At 41.1% G+C, this 16,263-nt stretch overlaps 1 protein-coding gene across 1 annotated transcript in view; it reads left to right on the top strand.

Annotated features, from left to right (window-relative positions):
- Window positions 1–16,166, top strand: part of LAPTM4B (lysosomal protein transmembrane 4 beta) — a 127,900-nt gene extending 111,734 nt beyond the window's left edge. Inside the window, exon 7 of the mRNA XM_043976759.1 lies at window positions 13,226–16,166. Within this exon, the coding sequence (XP_043832694.1) occupies window positions 13,226–13,387 (162 nt within the window). The 3' untranslated portion in view covers window positions 13,388–16,166. The remainder of the gene's footprint in view (window positions 1–13,225) is intronic.
- Window positions 16,167–16,263: the final 97 nt, after the last annotated feature.

Genomic DNA, 16,263 nt, shown 5'->3' with positions numbered 1-16,263 from the left:
GAGCCAGACAGGATCTTAGTAATCATGTAGCCCCAAATCCCCACTTTACAGATCAGGAAATTGAGGCCCAAATAAATGAAGTGATTTATCCCAAGTCATACAGCCTTTAGTAGCAAAGCCTAGACTACAGCCTATCTCTTCTGACTCTTTCCACTATACCCAGATGATAATACATAATATACATGAGAATTGGAACTCATGAAATGTAATGAGATTTTCAAAGACTTTCCCTTTTTGAAAATCCAGTCATCTTGACTTTTTAACAAAAGATAAAACATAATTGAACATTTCGGAGAGAACACACCATCTGAATGTTGCAACTGTTGATTTTAAATTAAAGTTTGTTAAATGACAAGAACCAGTTCCAAATTGCTAAACTCATTTCTGTAGTTTATTTTTACAATTCAAGTTTGTAGCAGAGTGTGATTTTTAAAACGAGATTAATGTGTCCAACTCTCACTGAACATTTGGCAAGAGGCATTTGGGAAAGATGTATTCTCCACAGGCCTGCCGTTTTCTGGGTGGGTTTCACTCCTGTTTTAAAGAAGTTTCATGGTATTTTAGGATGCGTCTTCTAAACATATATGTAGATACAGTTCAGTCAGGCTCATAATGAATCTCTGAGGCATACCATTAAAGCCCCATCATCTCCAACACAGTAGTTCTGGTGTGGAATTTACCAGAGTTCTCAGTAATGAGAAGGTCAGTGCATCTAATTCTCTAATTCTTTGTGTGGGCTGCAGAGAGGGCAGCAAGGAGTTGCCTCTCTCCTCATCAGGGCTTAGCTGGTACAGAAACCTGGTAGAACCTATACTTAGGAAAATACATTTCTTTTTGCCCTTACCCAGTCAAAACTTGCAGGGATTTCTAATGTTAGAAGACTTCCACCTCTTTCCCCTGCAAAGAGGAAGAGTCTGGAGCTTGAATAGTTTATTGCATTATAGGCTAAGTTCTGTAAAGAAGCTTAGAGGTCATGAATATAAGATCCTTGAGGCCAAGAGTTATTCATTTGTTTCTGAAGCACCTAGTACAGTGTCTGGCACATAGTTGTTTTTTGTTGTATCTGTCTCTTCGTGACCCTGTTTGGGGTTTTCTTGACAAAAATACTGGAATGGTTTGCCATTTCCTTCTCCATCTCATTTTACAGATGAGGAAACTGAGGCAAACAGGGTTACTGCTGAGGAATAACTGTTAAATGACTCTTTTGTACTCTGAAAATATTGTCTAAATGAGAAATGCTGCTTCTCATCATCTTATTTCAGTACTTTAACAATCCATTTGTTTTTTGTCATGAATACCCTTTCCACCAATACTCAACAGCTTTGTAGACTGTCTTTGAAAGTTGTTATGACTGAAAAATTTAAATCTCTGGGATTTACCTGATGATGAGACTCTATGAACTTTGCTAAGCTGACTTATGAGAAAACAGACTGAGGCCTATTGCTGGACCTGTATGCAAAGCCTTCTTTATGTAGTACCTACCAAGAGAAATGTGAGATGTGCAGATTTATAGACATCCCCCTCCCAAATGGTCAGAAGGACTATTTGTGCCCAACCTGTGATAGTCTTTTGAAATTGTATTGGTCTGACCATCCATAGCCAGATACACTGTACATTGACATCAACATCATGATGCCATTTTTGTCCTCTTTGAGCATGAAAGACAAACAAAAGCCAACAGTTTGTGTTCCTCTGGTATCACTTTCAAGGCCCAAAGTCATCTCCACACCATAAGACATTAAAGCAAGACTTTAGCAGAAGGTCATGTAGTTCAATCACTTGTCTAGAAAACAACCATTATCACTCTTTTCTTTCTTTCTTTCTTTCTTTCTTTCTTTCTTTCTTTCTTTCTTTCTTTCTTTCTTTCTTTCTTTCTTTCTTTCTTTCTTTCTTTCTTTCTTTCTTTCTTTTTTTTCTGGTGAGGCAATTGGGGTTAAGTGACTTGCCCAGGGTCACACAGCTAGTAAGTGTTAAGTGTCTGAGGTCAGATTTGAACTCAGGTCCTCCTGACTCCAGGGCCGGTGCTCTATCCACTGCACCACCTAGCTGCCCCTGATTATCACTCTTTTCAAAAAGGAAAGGCAGTTAAATAAGGTGAAAGGAAGAAATAGTGGGTGTTGGAGAGGTTGGTAGAAGCTGAACAGACATACTAACATGTCCATGAACCTGATAATTGATCCAACTATTCCAGCAAACAATTTGGAAATAATAAGCAAGAAAAGTCTCTCAACTCTTCATACTATTCAGTACAAGGTACCCAAAGAAGTCAAAGACAGAAATCTATCAAAATATTCTTTGTGGTAGCAAAAAAATTGGAAGCAATATGGATGCCTTTTATTGAAGAATTACCAAATTAAGAGAATTCCTAATTAACATTAATTGTGGTTTATGGATTCAAAGGACATTCTCAAGAAACAGGGAGACATATGAATGGAGACAGAAGGAAGAAAGCAAAAACAAAAAACAAAAATGTACAACGGCAACACTAATATAAATACAAACAACACTAAAAGGTGCCTGAACTCAGACTAAATACAAGGCTTAGCCCTGGTCTTGGAAGACAGAAGATAAAATATACTTCCATCCTCTACCAGTAGAGAATGTTGAATATAAGGCCACTGTACAAGTAGACTTTCTTTAACTGTTTTTCTCTTTTTGTTTGTTTTGATTTTTTGTTTTTTGGTGAGGCATTTGGGGTTAAGTGACTTGCCCAGGGTCACACAGCTAGTGTCAAGTGTCTGAGGCCGGATTTGAACTCAGGTCTTCTTGACTCCAGGGCTGGTGCTCTATCCACCACTGTGCCACCTAGCTGCCCCTCTTTAACTGTTTTTCTAAGTTACAGGGGAGGGTTTTGAGTTGGGATAGAAAAGATAAGGAAATAACAGTGACATGAAAAAAAACAAAGAATATTAATAATTTTTTTTAAAAGAAAATCCATAGGGGCAGTTATGTGGCTCAGTGGATAAAGCAGTGGCCCTGGAGTCAGGAGGACCTGAGTTCAAATCCGGCCTCAGACACTTAACACTAGCTGTGTGACCCTGGGCAAGTCACTTAACCCCAATTACCTCACCAAAAAAAATTTTTTTTTTTTAAAAAGAAAATCCAGGGAACAGGTATTGAGGATATCTCACTGCTCTCTGGTAGGGGTAACATCTTTGGTCCTAGACTCAGTCCTGAACATGAGCTGCTACACATCTAGTATCTGTGGCCCATATGTAATTATGTGCTCCTAAATTTTTAGTAAAAGTCTAGGCAATGTGGTCCCATAGATAAGATCTTTACAATTCAGCAGATAGAGGACAGTTGCCAAGAACAACATCAATGCCTTTATATGGTATTCATTAGTCTTAGAAATATGTTTGGCACAGGAGGAAGTTTGAACTCTGCCAGGCACAGATAAAGTTGGATGTCCCAGAAAGTTAATTAAGATCTAAAGTCAAGTTGAGTTGATGGCATCATGACAGAACCATTTGTCTTTGCCAGTGAAATGAATCAGCAACTTTGTAATAAGTACGGCTTCATTTAGTCTATACTTTATTTAAATGGAGCTGGAATGAAGCTTAGAGGTCACCTAATCTCAAACCCTTGTTTTACAGAGTAAGGAACTGAGACTTAGAGAGGTTAATACCCATAAGTAGTATTCCTTACAGAACCAGAAACATAGCCATCTTTCAGATTATAAGTGACCTAGAAGGAGGCATTAAAATGGTGGGCCATGAATATAATCAGAAGACCCTTCAGTGCAATATCATTCAGGGACTGTAATTTTCCAAGGGCTGACCTGGAAGTACATTTACAAGAGACTGGGGGGAACTGCAGAATGAATTCAGTGCTGTGGATGGGCCTGCTAGAGATTAGCATGGAATATTGTAAACAACATTGGATTGGGAAACTTTGGCTTTTGTCCCAGCTTTCCCACTAACTAGCGATGTGGCTTTGAATAGTCACTTTTACTTTCAGGGTTTCTGATTCTTTATCTGTAAGACGAAGGAATCGGACTATGTCTTTAATGTCCTTTCCAGTTCTAAGGGATAACGAGGTGGCTTGGTGGATAGAATGCCAGGCCTGGAGTTAGGAAGACTCACCTTCCTGAGTTTAGATCAATCTCAGACACTAACTTCATGACCCTAGGAAAGTCACTTAATCCTCAGTTTGCCTCAGGTTCCTCATCCGTCAAATGAGCTGGAGAAGGAAATAGCAGACCACTGCAGTATCTTTGCCAAGAGAACCCCACATGAGGTCATGAAGAGTCAGACACAACTGAAAATGACTGAACAAAAGCAAGAATTCTAGCGTTCTGTGAGTCATAGGATCAGAAATAGCGAGCTGGAAGAGTTGTTATTGCTCATGTCCAATCCCTTTGTCTGTCATAGATGAGAAAGCACAAGGCCAACAAGGTAAATTAGTTTGTCCATGGTTACACAAGTAGGAAGTGATAGAACCCAGTATTTGAACCTAGGCCCTTTAGCATCAAAAGCCATTCTTTATACCTCACCATCCCAACTCCAGTCTGTGAGACAGATTCCTGCGCGTGCATGAAATAAAGAGTATTAGATCTGGAGCCTTCAGAGTTCCTGAGTTTGAATCCCAATTCTGATAGCTGTGGGGTGCTGGGTAAGCCACACCTATACTACCATTATCACAAAGTTGGTGTGAAGAAAGTACTTTGGTAGAAATGTTTCACAATGGGCAAGCAGCCCAGTGTAAAGTGCCATAGCTTTTTGGAAGAGGAGAGAGGAATTTCACTCTAACCTCCTGCTCTGCTACCCTTTAAAAGGAGAGGCAACAGGAGAAAGACAGAGAGATCCTCTCTCAAGGGCTGGCTTTTTCCTCTGTGGCCGACTCTGCCTACATCCTGCTTTGATTATCTCTCCCCAGAGAGCATGTCCTGCTTTGCAAAGGCCACGGGGGCATGGCACATCTACGACAAGGCCAATAATTAGCTGTTCTAATTACAGCAAGGGAAAGAGAATTTATCACTTTGTAAATCAGTAACAGTGTAATAACTTTTGTTTAACACATTAACACCTTACTACCTCTTTTACTTGCCTTATCTATAATTTCCTCAGGTAGGCTGGGGAAGAGGGGAATCAACTGATCACAGGTGTTCCTTTACCTATATTCCCATCTAAGCCCTGATACTGTCTCTCATAGCCTTCCTGCTACCTCAATTAACCAACAAAAACTGAGAGTTATTCTTTTCTTGTTCTTCAGTTATGTCTAACTCTTTGTGACCCCATTTGGGGTTTTCTTGGCAGAGATACTGGAGTGGTTTGCCATTTCCTTCTCCAGCTCATTTTACAGATGAGGAAACTGAGGCAAATAGGGTTAAGTGACATGCCCAGGGTCACACAGTTAGTAAGTGTCTGAGGCCTGAATTGAACTCAGGAAAATGAGTCTTCCTGATTTCAGGCCCAGCACTTTATCCATTTTGATACCTAGCTGCTCCAAGAGTTATTATTCTAGGGGCAAAGTTATTCCATGCAGAGGGAAAATAGGGACAGTCTTACATAAGAAGTTAAAAACCTGTTCCTTGCCTTCCGCTCTACTGGGGCAGACGGGCTATACACCAAAAAAAATAAATATTTAAGGACACAAAAGAACAAACATAAACATTTATGTAACTATTGCTATATAACTATGGATGAAAAACACCCTTGCCCTTTCTATCTAAAGCTTGGTTAATATTCAAAGGAGAAAAAGAAAGAAAATTTATGAATTATGATTCCATCTAATCTTCTATTCCTAAAGTGAATTAACATGTTTGAATTTCACAGATCTTTCATTCCCATACCAGGAAAGCCAAGTTTAGCCACCACTAATTTTTTAAATGGTCATGTCATAAGCTATCTAACAAGAAGTTCCTTTTTTGTAACCAAAGTGTAAACAGGAGTATTTCTCATAAGATCTCTGATTACTCTTGCCTGATCTAAGCCAGTCACCTACAAGTCACTACATAGCATGCTTGGTGGGCCTTGGGATAAAGCAAAAGCCACAGGTTGGCCCTAGCTTGGTCTTGTTCATCGTTGAGGAGATTCTGGCTGTACTTTTTCTTCTATAGGCCCACCTATAAAACTCAGAATCATAAAAGTTCACATTGGAAGCAACTTTAAAAATTATCTAGTCCAACCCATCTTTTTACAGATGAGTAGACTGAGGCTCTGATAAGATGTTGTGAGTTGGTCAAAGTCAAACAGCTAATATGATAGCAGACACAACATGAGAACTTGGGTCTTCCGATTCCTGGTTTGGTGCTCCCTCTCCTAGGCTATACTGCCTCTTCTTACTGTGTAATTATTGGAACCCTTTGCTAGGACTTATGCGGGTCTTTCCCCTACAGAACCAGATGAGCTGGTCAGTGCTGAAGGAAATTAGCTTTCATTTGACTTGTTTAAGTGAGGGCTTTGTGTCTTTCTTTTTTGTATGTGTCTTTCTTTCTTTCTTTCTTTTTTGGTGGGGCAAAGTGACTTTCCCAGGGTCACACAGCTAGTAAGTATCAAGTGTCTGAGACTGGATTTGAACTCAGATCCTCCTGAATCTAGGACTGGTGCTTTATCCACTGTGCCACCTAGATGCCCCCGGGCTTTGTGTCTTAATGGAAAATATTCTCAAGGGAGTATGGATGGTGAGGTAGAGGGATTGGGCAGCATCCATCTTCCTAATTGGGGCAGTTGCTGACACATCCAAAACTAAAACAGCATACCAGATACCCTTACTAGGGTAAGGACCGACATCAGCAAAGCAGAATGGCAAAGGGCAGGGAAGATATACAATAAATGATGTCACCAGAGAGCTTCGGGCATTAATGATTTTCAGGCAGGGGAATGTGGAGAGAGTCCATAGAAATCATCCAAGAGGTTGTTCCCAGGACTTGGTATATATTTACACCAAGATCTCTGCAGTTCCATAAATGGGATTCCTTAATCTATATCACAAAAGAGCAAAAGAAGCTGATGGGGGCACGTGTATCATAAGGAAAGGAAAGGTCCTGAATTCAGGTCCATTTGATTGGTTACCCATCTTAGATGTCAAGGGCAAGGAGAAATTGCATGGGAACCAGATTCCAGCCATGGAGAATTCTAGTGAAGGGGAGGGACATAAGGGAAAGATATTAAGCAGGAGGATGGGCTATGGCTAGGGCATGTGAGAAATTATACTGAAACAACTAAAATCATTTTTGTGGACTAGAGCAACAGTATTCCATTTCTGAAAAAAAAAAAAAATGAAGACCAGTCATATTTACAAAATGCAACAGTGAAAATAGCTTTATTCTTTTTTAAAAAATATTTTAATTATGATATATAATTATATTTTATACATATATCAAACATAGATGTAATATACACAAAGATACATATATGATATATATAATGTAAATTTTCTACATTATTACATTTAGATAATCTTTGAAAACAGTACAGGAGGGGGGCGGGTAGGTGACGCAGTGGATAAAGCACCAGCCCTGGATTCAGGAGGACCTGAGTTCAAATCCAGCCTCAGACACTTGACACTTATTAGCTGTGTGACCCTGGGCAAGTCACTTAGCCCTCATTGCCCAGCAAAATGTTTTAAAAAAAAACAACAGTACAGGAGAAAGAACCTCTAAACAAGACAAAGAAATTGCTTAGCTAAATGTACACTTTATTATTCCAGTATCTCTTATGAAAGGGATTGTGCTGGGAAAGTTATAACTAGGGTGGGGCAGCTGAAGTTTTGTCCAAATGCCTGAAATTTGAATTGTCCAAGAGTACTGTTCCACAGGGGGCAGCTAAGTGGAGCAGTGGATAAAGCACCGGCCCTGGATTCAGGAGGACCTGAGTTCAAATCCAGCCTCAGACATAACACTTACTAGCTGTGTGACCCTGGGCAAGTCACTTAACCCTCGTTGCCCCACCCCCCCAAAAAAGAACACTGTTCCAGGATGCACTTGTTCCTTCCTCAGGCACCACACTGCAGACAAGCTCCTCCCCTTCCTGGCTCTACTCTCAGTGATGGCAGCTTCATCTTGGAGTGTTTTTTTTTCCCTCTACAAGTGACTATTCCTTTGGCCCCCAGTTCTCCCCTACTCCACATCATCCTCAGCAGCTAGAAATGTTGCAGTGTCTTGGCATGCTTCTTCCCCACAATGGCAGCACCCCAGGTGAGCTTCTCTTAGATTCTATCCTGCCACCCTTTACCTCCAGTACAAAAATTCTTTGTTAGAGCCCGGGTGCCAGGTATGTGAAAAGAAAACATGACAGGTCATGGAAGGGGTAGGACAGGAAAAGATAAAAGAAGATCACTTCCGGTCTTTGGAAATACAAAATGTCTCTCATTACTCTGTTTCAGCCAAACTTAGCTAATTGCTGTTACCTCTACTTGATGCTCCCTCTCCTCGCCTCTGTGTTTTATAATCTTTAGATGTCGTTTACCTTTCTTTGTTTTGCCAGAACTTAGCACAGTTCCTGAAACATTTTGTTTAATCATTTTTCTTTTTTCTTTTTTTTTATTTCAATATTTAGAATTTTATTTTCCCAAATTACATGTAAAATTCAAATTTTGACATCAGTTTTTTAAAACTTTGTGTTCCAAATTCTCTTCCTTCCTCCCTCCCCACCCCTACCCCCCAAAAACTCAAGCAATTCAATACAAGCTATACATGAGCAGTCATGTAAAACATTTCCACATTAGCCAGGTTGTGAAAGAAAACAGACAAAAAAGGAATTAACAAAAAATTATGCTTCAATCTGTATTCAGATACCACAGATCTCTCTGTAGATGAATTGCATTTTTCATAAGACCTTCAGTTGTCTTGGATCATTGCATTTCTGAAAATAACCAAGTCCTTCACAGCAGATCATCTCACAATATTGCTGTTATTTTGTATACAGTACATTTCACTTTGCATCAGCTCATATAGGTCTTTCCAGGTTTTTCTGATAGCATCCTGCTCATCATTTTTTTTTTATAGTAAACAACATTTATATGATACTGTTCAGTCATTTTTCAATCATGTCTGACTCTTTGTGACACCGTTTAGGGTTTTCTTGGCAAAGATATTGGAGTGTTTTGTTATTTCCTTCTCCAGCTCATTTTATTTATTTATTTATTTTTAACTTTTGAATAGAATTTTATTTCCCAAAATATATGTAAAAACAAATTTTAACATCAATTTTTTAAAACTTTGTGTTCCAACTTCTCTTCCTCCTTCCATTCCCACCCCCCACCCATAAGAACTCAAGCGATTCAAAATAAGTTATACATGAGTAGTCATGGAAAACATTCCCATATTAGCTAGTTGTGAGAGAAAACAGTAAAAAAATATCTCAAAACTTCAGGTTAAGGAATTGTCAAAGAGGAAAAGAAAAAACAATTTTTAAAAATGTGTTTCCATCTGTTTTCGGATACTATCAGTTCTTTCTTTGCAGATGGGCTGCAATCTTCATAAGTCCTTCAGGGTTATATTGGATCATTGCCTTGCTGAAAATAACCACATGCTTCCCAGCAGATTATCCCCCACTATTGCTGTTATTTTGTATACAGTACATTTCACTCTGCTTCAGTTCATGTAGATCTTTCCAGGTTTTTCTGATAGTATCCTGTTCGTCATAACCTGTACCTTATATATATATACACATACATATATACACATACACATATACACATATACATACATACATACGTACATACATACATACATACATATATATATGTATATATATATATAAGGTATAGTACCTTAAGCTTGACAGAGAATTTTCTTCATAATAGCCCAGCAAAGTAGGTACCATACGGTTTTTCATTATAATCAATCATCATAACTTTTTCCCTCCATCCCATTCCATTCCCTTGACATTTACTCTATCTTCTTTTTACCTATTCCTCCTCAAAAGTATTTTACTTCTGACTATCCTCTCCCCTGCTCTGCACTCCCTTTTTTCACCCTTCCTTCCTTATCCTCCTCCCCTCCTACTTTCCTGCAGGGTTAAATAGATTACTCCTCCCAATTGGGTATGAATGCTATTCCCTCCATGAGCCCACTCTGATGAGATCAAGGTCCCTGAGCTAATTCTGTGTTCTAAATTTTTCTTCCTCCCTCCCTCCTCAACCCTCCCTATGAGATCAAGCAATTCAATGTCATACTTGTGCAGTAATGCAGACCATCTTCATCGTCCTTGAAAGTGTTTTGCTTTTTACTGCTCTCTCCCCCAATCTGCCCTTCCCTCCTTCCCTTCCCCCCCCCCCCCCGCCCCGCTTATCTCCCTCTCCTCCCTCAGGGCAAAAATATATTACTATACCTACTTGAGTATGTATATTAGTCCTTTTTTTTTTTTTTTTGCAGGGCAATGGGGGTTAAGTGACTTGCCCAGGGTCACACAGCTAGTAAGTGTCAAGTGTCTGAGGCCGGCTTTGGACTCGGGTCCTCCTGAATCCAGGGCCGGTGCTTTATCCACTGCGCCACCTAGCTGTCCCTATGTTAGTCCTTCTTTGAGCCAATTCTGATGATATTAAGGTTCACTCACTCCCCAACTCCTTCCCCCTCTTCTCCTCCCCTCCATAAGCTTTTTTCTTGTTTCCTTCATGTGAACTACCTCTCCTCAGACCATCTCTCCCCTTCTCCCTCACCCAGTCTATTCCTCCTACACCTCAACCCTATTTTAAAGATGTCATCATGGGTTAGTTAGGTGGCACAGTGGACAAAGCACTAGCCCTGGACCCAGGAGGCCCCAGACATAAGAGACCCCACCCTGTCTGTCCCACAAAGAACAAAACATAAATGCTTTTACAGATATCATCCCTTCATGTTCACACCTGTGTCTTCTGTGAATTCCTTACTGAGATAATTCTTATGAGTTAGAAGTATTATCTTCCCATGTAGGAATGTAAACAGTTTGATCTTTTGATATCCCTCATGAAGTCTTTTTCCTGTTTACCTTTTTATGCTTCTCCAGGGTCTTGTATTTGAAAGTCAAATTTTCTATTCAGTTCAGGTGTTTTCATCACAAATGCCTGAAAGACCTCTTTCTCATTGAAATCCCATTTTTTCCTCTGAAAGATTATGATAAGTTTTGTTGGATGCGTGATTTTTGGCTGTAATCCCAGTTCCTTTGCCCTCTGGAATATCATATTCCATGCCCTTCGGTCCTTTAATGTAGAAGCTGCTAGGTCTTGCTTTATCCTTATTGGAGCTCCACAGTATTTGAATTCCGTTTTTCTAGTTGCTTGCAATATTTTCTCCTTGACCTGGGAGTTCTGGAATTTGGCTATAATATTCATGGAGGTTTTCCTTTTGGGATCTCTTTCAGGAGATGATTGGTGTAATTCTATTTTAGCTTCTGCTTCTAGAATATCAGGGAAATTTTCCCTCGCAATCTCTTGGAGGATGGTGTCTAAGCTTTTGTTTTGGTCATGGTTTTCAGGTAGTCCAATGATTTTCAAATTATCTCTCCTAGATTTATTTTCCAGGTCAGCTGTTTTTCTAAGGAGATATTTCACATTGCCCTCTATTTTTTCATTCAATTGGATTTGCTTTACTGTGTCTTGGTTTCTCATAAGGTCACTAGCTTCCATTTGTTCAATCCTAATTCTTAGGCAGTTATTTTCATCAGACAGTTTTTAATCTCCTTTTCCATTTGGCTTTTCAAACTGTTGACTTTTTTTCTCATGATTCTACTGCATCACTCTCATTTCTCTTTCCATTCTTTCCTTCCTTTCTTTATATCTTCTATCTCTCCTACTTTCTCTTCAAAGTCCCTTTTGAGAGCTTCCATGGCCTGAGACCAGTTCATATTTTTCTTGGAAGCTTTGGATGTTGGAGCTTTGACCTTGTTATTATCTTCTTCTGAGGTTGTATTGTATCTACCTTACCCCCAAAGAAGTTTTAGATAGTCTTCTGCTTTCTCTGCCTACTCATCCTGGCTTACTATTTCTTGGCTTTTTAACTCCTTCTTAAAGTGTAGTGCTGCTTCCAGGACACACTGTTTGAGCTACAACGTGGCCCAGGGGATAATTGGGCTTCTTCTCAGCCTGCCTGGCCTTGCTTTTATTTGATTTTAAATTCTTCACTGGTGGGTGGGGGTGGGGCTGCTTCTCAGTTCCACTCCTGTTCCCAGCTTCAGAGGGTCCTACGTGTTTTGGTTGGGGGGGGGGGTAGGTTTTAATCTCACCAGAGATAACCTCAAGCCTACTTACTAAACAACCAACCAGCAAAGCTTTCTGTGGTGTGGTTCTTAGCTTCGACGAACCTGCTCCCCTGCTCCCCTCCTCAACCTAGACCTCCCATAGCTCAGGATTTCGTCCTGGTTCCCTGCTGGGGTGGGACAGTTAAATCCTTCCCCCCAGTCCACTGGTACCCCTGCACTTACCCCCCTCCCCTAGCCCCGGCCACCAGCTGTTCAACCCAACTGAGCTCTTGGTTCCAGAAGATGCCGGTACTGTAGCCGATTCAGAGGCACTGGGGCAAATTCCTTGGGTGGGTGTCTGGTGTGTCAGCCTGATTGCGGGGTTAGGTTTTATTCGTGGCCCAGCATGGCCCCCTGAAATCTATCTAGAGGTGTTTTTCTGATCCAAGGGTTCTTTTATTGCTATTTTGGGGGTGATTGTATCAGGAGCTCTGTGCATTTAATGTCTTTCCTCCACCATCTTGGCTCTGCTCCCCCACCCCCCAGCTCATTTTAGAGATGAGGAAACGGAGGCAAATAGAGTTAAGTGACTTGCCCAGGGTCACACAGCTAGTAAGTGTCAAGTGTCCGAGGCCGGATTTGAACTCAGGTCCTCCTGAATCCAGGGCTGATGCTTTACCCACTGCACCACCTAGCTGCCCCCTGATAAATGTTTTTTCAACTGATGACTGGCTTCTCATCTCAGGTGTTGCCTCCTATGGACATCTTTTCCCAATCTCCCTAGTTGTTAGTGATTTCATTCTCATATTATCTTATGTTGACTGATCTCTGTATATGTTGTATCTCCCAGAAGAATAGAAACTGCTTGAGGGCAAGATTTTTTTTTTTATTTTGTCTTTGTATCCCCAGCATCCACAACAATGTCATGCACATAGCAGGAGCTTAACAGACGTTTGCTCAGTTGAATTGAATCAGGTATGGCCAATAAGACTGAACTTGATCGATGAGCCTGAAATCCCCCACCCTGACTTTAGTGGAACAATTGCAATTAATTCAGCCATTAGAGGTGGGTTTCTTTTACTTTTACTTTTTTACTTTATCATCTGTTTCTTCTTCCTCCTCAGGTGCTGTTACCACCCTATGATGACACCACTACAGCTTCAACAGCAACTGCAGTGGGTGTAGGGGCTGGGGCAGGGGCTGGGGCAGGGGCAGGGGCAGGGGCAGGTGCAAGTGCAAGTATGGCTGCAAGTAAAGAGCCTCCTCCGCCTTATGTATCTGCCTGAGCCAAAAGGCAACATGGCCCTGGGAATGACGGCTTTCCTCAGACTCGTGAGCAATAGTCCATTCCTTCGGAGAAATGTCCTCTGAGATTACCTGTCCATCAGTCCGTCACCGACCTCCTGCAATCTTCATTTTTTGTTTGTTTTTAATTTTTTCTTTTTTTTTTTCTCCTGTAGTTTTCAGACTCATATATTAGGTTAAAAATGTATTACACATAATTTTTCAAATGTGTTTCAGTCGCATCTCCTACCTGATGGGCTCCAGAATTTTTCCATTTGTGCTAAGCCAATAGTAGCTTTATTTATAAGACTTTGACACTCAACATTTGGGAAACTGAGCCTCGAGTCTAGGAGCAGTTTCATTTGGTGCCCAAGGAAGTCCCTAAATCAGGTAGAGGGGAGGGACAACCTCTGCCTTCGTGCCCTTTAATTTTTGAAAATATACAGGGATAGACAAGGCTTTTCACTCCCCTCCCAATTCTGTTGTGTAGGATGAGTTTGGTAGGGCTGATGCTTGCAAAAGCATCTCACTAATTTGGGGAATGGGCTAGCCATTTCAACTCTCATAGGCATTCACTAGAGAATCCTTTGTCTGACTTAGACGTCAACAGCAGATGTATATCCATATTCTACTTATGACCCCTGCCTCCTGGGCAAAAGTCACTCTTGCCTTTGAAACTCCCTCAATCTGTAATTCCACAAATAGGAATTCTCTGCTGGAAAATGCTCACCCCAAACAATGAGATGCTGTGGAGTTCTTTGGCTCCTGGTCTAATATAAGCTGTGTACTGGAAAGGGGACTGGAGCTAACCAATCACCTTTTATTGACCCATCAACCTTCCAAGCACTTGAAATAGGTTTTCCCACCCACAATTCCCTTCTCACATTAAACTTCCACAAAGTTACATGTTTAAGATGCTAAATTCAAGGGGTGATACATTTGTCTCATGTTTAGAATTCCAAGTTATTCTCTCCATTCTTGGTCCTCTCCCTCAAGAAACCCAGTGGGTAGGCCTAAAACATACATATGCAATAGAACCAGTAGGTTTTGCACATCAAAGTGAGCTTACACATTTCCCACATTATCCAGGGAAGAAGGCAGAGGGTCACTACAGTGTTCCCTGATGCTGTTGTCTCACCTGTAAGATGACAGAGAATGTTGAACTACATGTCTAGTACTGCTTTAGCTCTCAATATGATGCTGATCCCCCAGATCATAGCAGCTACTGTTCCAGCTTTAAGCACCACTATTTTCCATCTTTCCTGACCCTAAGTCCCCCTCTCAAGCAGTAGGTTTCACTTGGCATATTATTCTTGGACAGGCCTAGCAGAATGTATTCTGCTCCCCATTCCCTCTGCCTCTTCCACCTCATCCCATGACCTCCTATAAAATACTCTGAAATCTGTCCATCTCGGTTTTATGGCTCTGCCCTCCTCTGGGGCATCCCCAAACAGCCTCATTCATTTCACCATTTCTGATGGTGTACCCCATGCTCTGTGGACAGAATATCAGGAGACCCCTGGGTACAATGAGAATGGGCCAGTTAGGCAGGAGGATAGAAAAGAACAGGGAGAGAGGGACAATGAGAGTACATACCAGTGTAGGTGGGGAGGGTGTGGGCAGGGAAAGGGTCAATGCTCTCTGTGTCTGGTTCTGTAGACAGACCAGTGGTATATCTAGAGCATGGGTGTATGACTTGCTTGAGCATTAACAAATCTGGTTGGCATGATTTATATTTAGCAAGTCCTGTGGTTTAACAAAACCATTTGCAAATGTTTTTTGGTGTTAAGGGAGCTTGATGGGGAAGAAGAACCATCATCTTATCCAAGAGCAAGCCTCCTGGAAAAGATTTCAGAAAGTCCTTGATGAAGGGAAATAAGTTTAGTAAAGCTAATGGAGAAAAGGCTTTCTGGGCAGGGGAGGCATGAGGAGGTTAGAAGGGGAGAGAGCTGCCCAACTTTGGGGAGGAAAAAAACAACAGTGAGAAGTTTAGTGTAGACAGATCAGAGATTTGATCAGTTGACCTGAGTCAGTTGAGGGTCAAAGACAACTGTCTATGGGAGGCTGAAGGCAAAAGGAATATTTTCCTGGAGTTGGGGGAGGAGGTGGAAGAAAGGAAGAGTATCCAGAGAGGGAGATGAGGCAGACAGAGGAGCAGGTCACCCAGGAAATGTGTGGTACGTTGCAGGTCAACAGCTTGCTCTCCAAAGATTAGAAATGTCCCTAGGCGTGTAGGCCAGTCCCTAACTCTTGATGCCTCTTCCAGTCAGGGGTAGGTCCTGTTGCTTGATCTCACCGAACCTACCCCAGGCCCACTCAGGAAGGTTTTCTAGCCCAGTCTCCAAGATACATAGATAGATATTAACATATATACCTTTGAACTTAGGCGGCAAGATTTTCTTTCCCTCTCTCCATCCAAGCAAGCATTACCTTTCTGCTTTCTGAGATATTTGGCAACCCTCTGATATGTAAAGCAAACACCAAATTCCTTTGAAGATGGATACACACTACTTTTCTTACTGGGTTTTACCTTCCTAGGTAGCTGAAGAACTTTGGTGCATTCATTTGTTTGAAAGTTAGCAGCCCCACTATTTGCTCATTGCTAAATGTACTCTATGTGAAGGTTTCCTGCAATTAAAGTGATATGTCTTCATTTCTCAGAAAATAGCCCTTGGAACCTCTGGGCATGCTGCCCCATGGACCACTCCCTCCCTGATATTGTCATGCAAATGCCATACAATTTTCATGTGAATAAGAAATAAATGCCATGTTTGTTCCATGCTTATGTGTGTCTTTCAAAAAAAATTTCAGAGAAAATCAAAATCTCCTAATCTGGGAGCTAGGGGAGACAGAACAGACATCGGAGGCCATTATTCCT

The sequence above is a fragment of the Dromiciops gliroides genome, chromosome 1 (genome assembly GCF_019393635.1).
Source record: "Dromiciops gliroides isolate mDroGli1 chromosome 1, mDroGli1.pri, whole genome shotgun sequence".
In the NCBI taxonomy this organism is placed as follows: domain Eukaryota; kingdom Metazoa; phylum Chordata; class Mammalia; order Microbiotheria; family Microbiotheriidae; genus Dromiciops; species Dromiciops gliroides.
The sequence above is the reverse complement of the archived record's forward strand: the minus strand, read 5'-3'. Positions and strand labels throughout refer to the sequence as shown.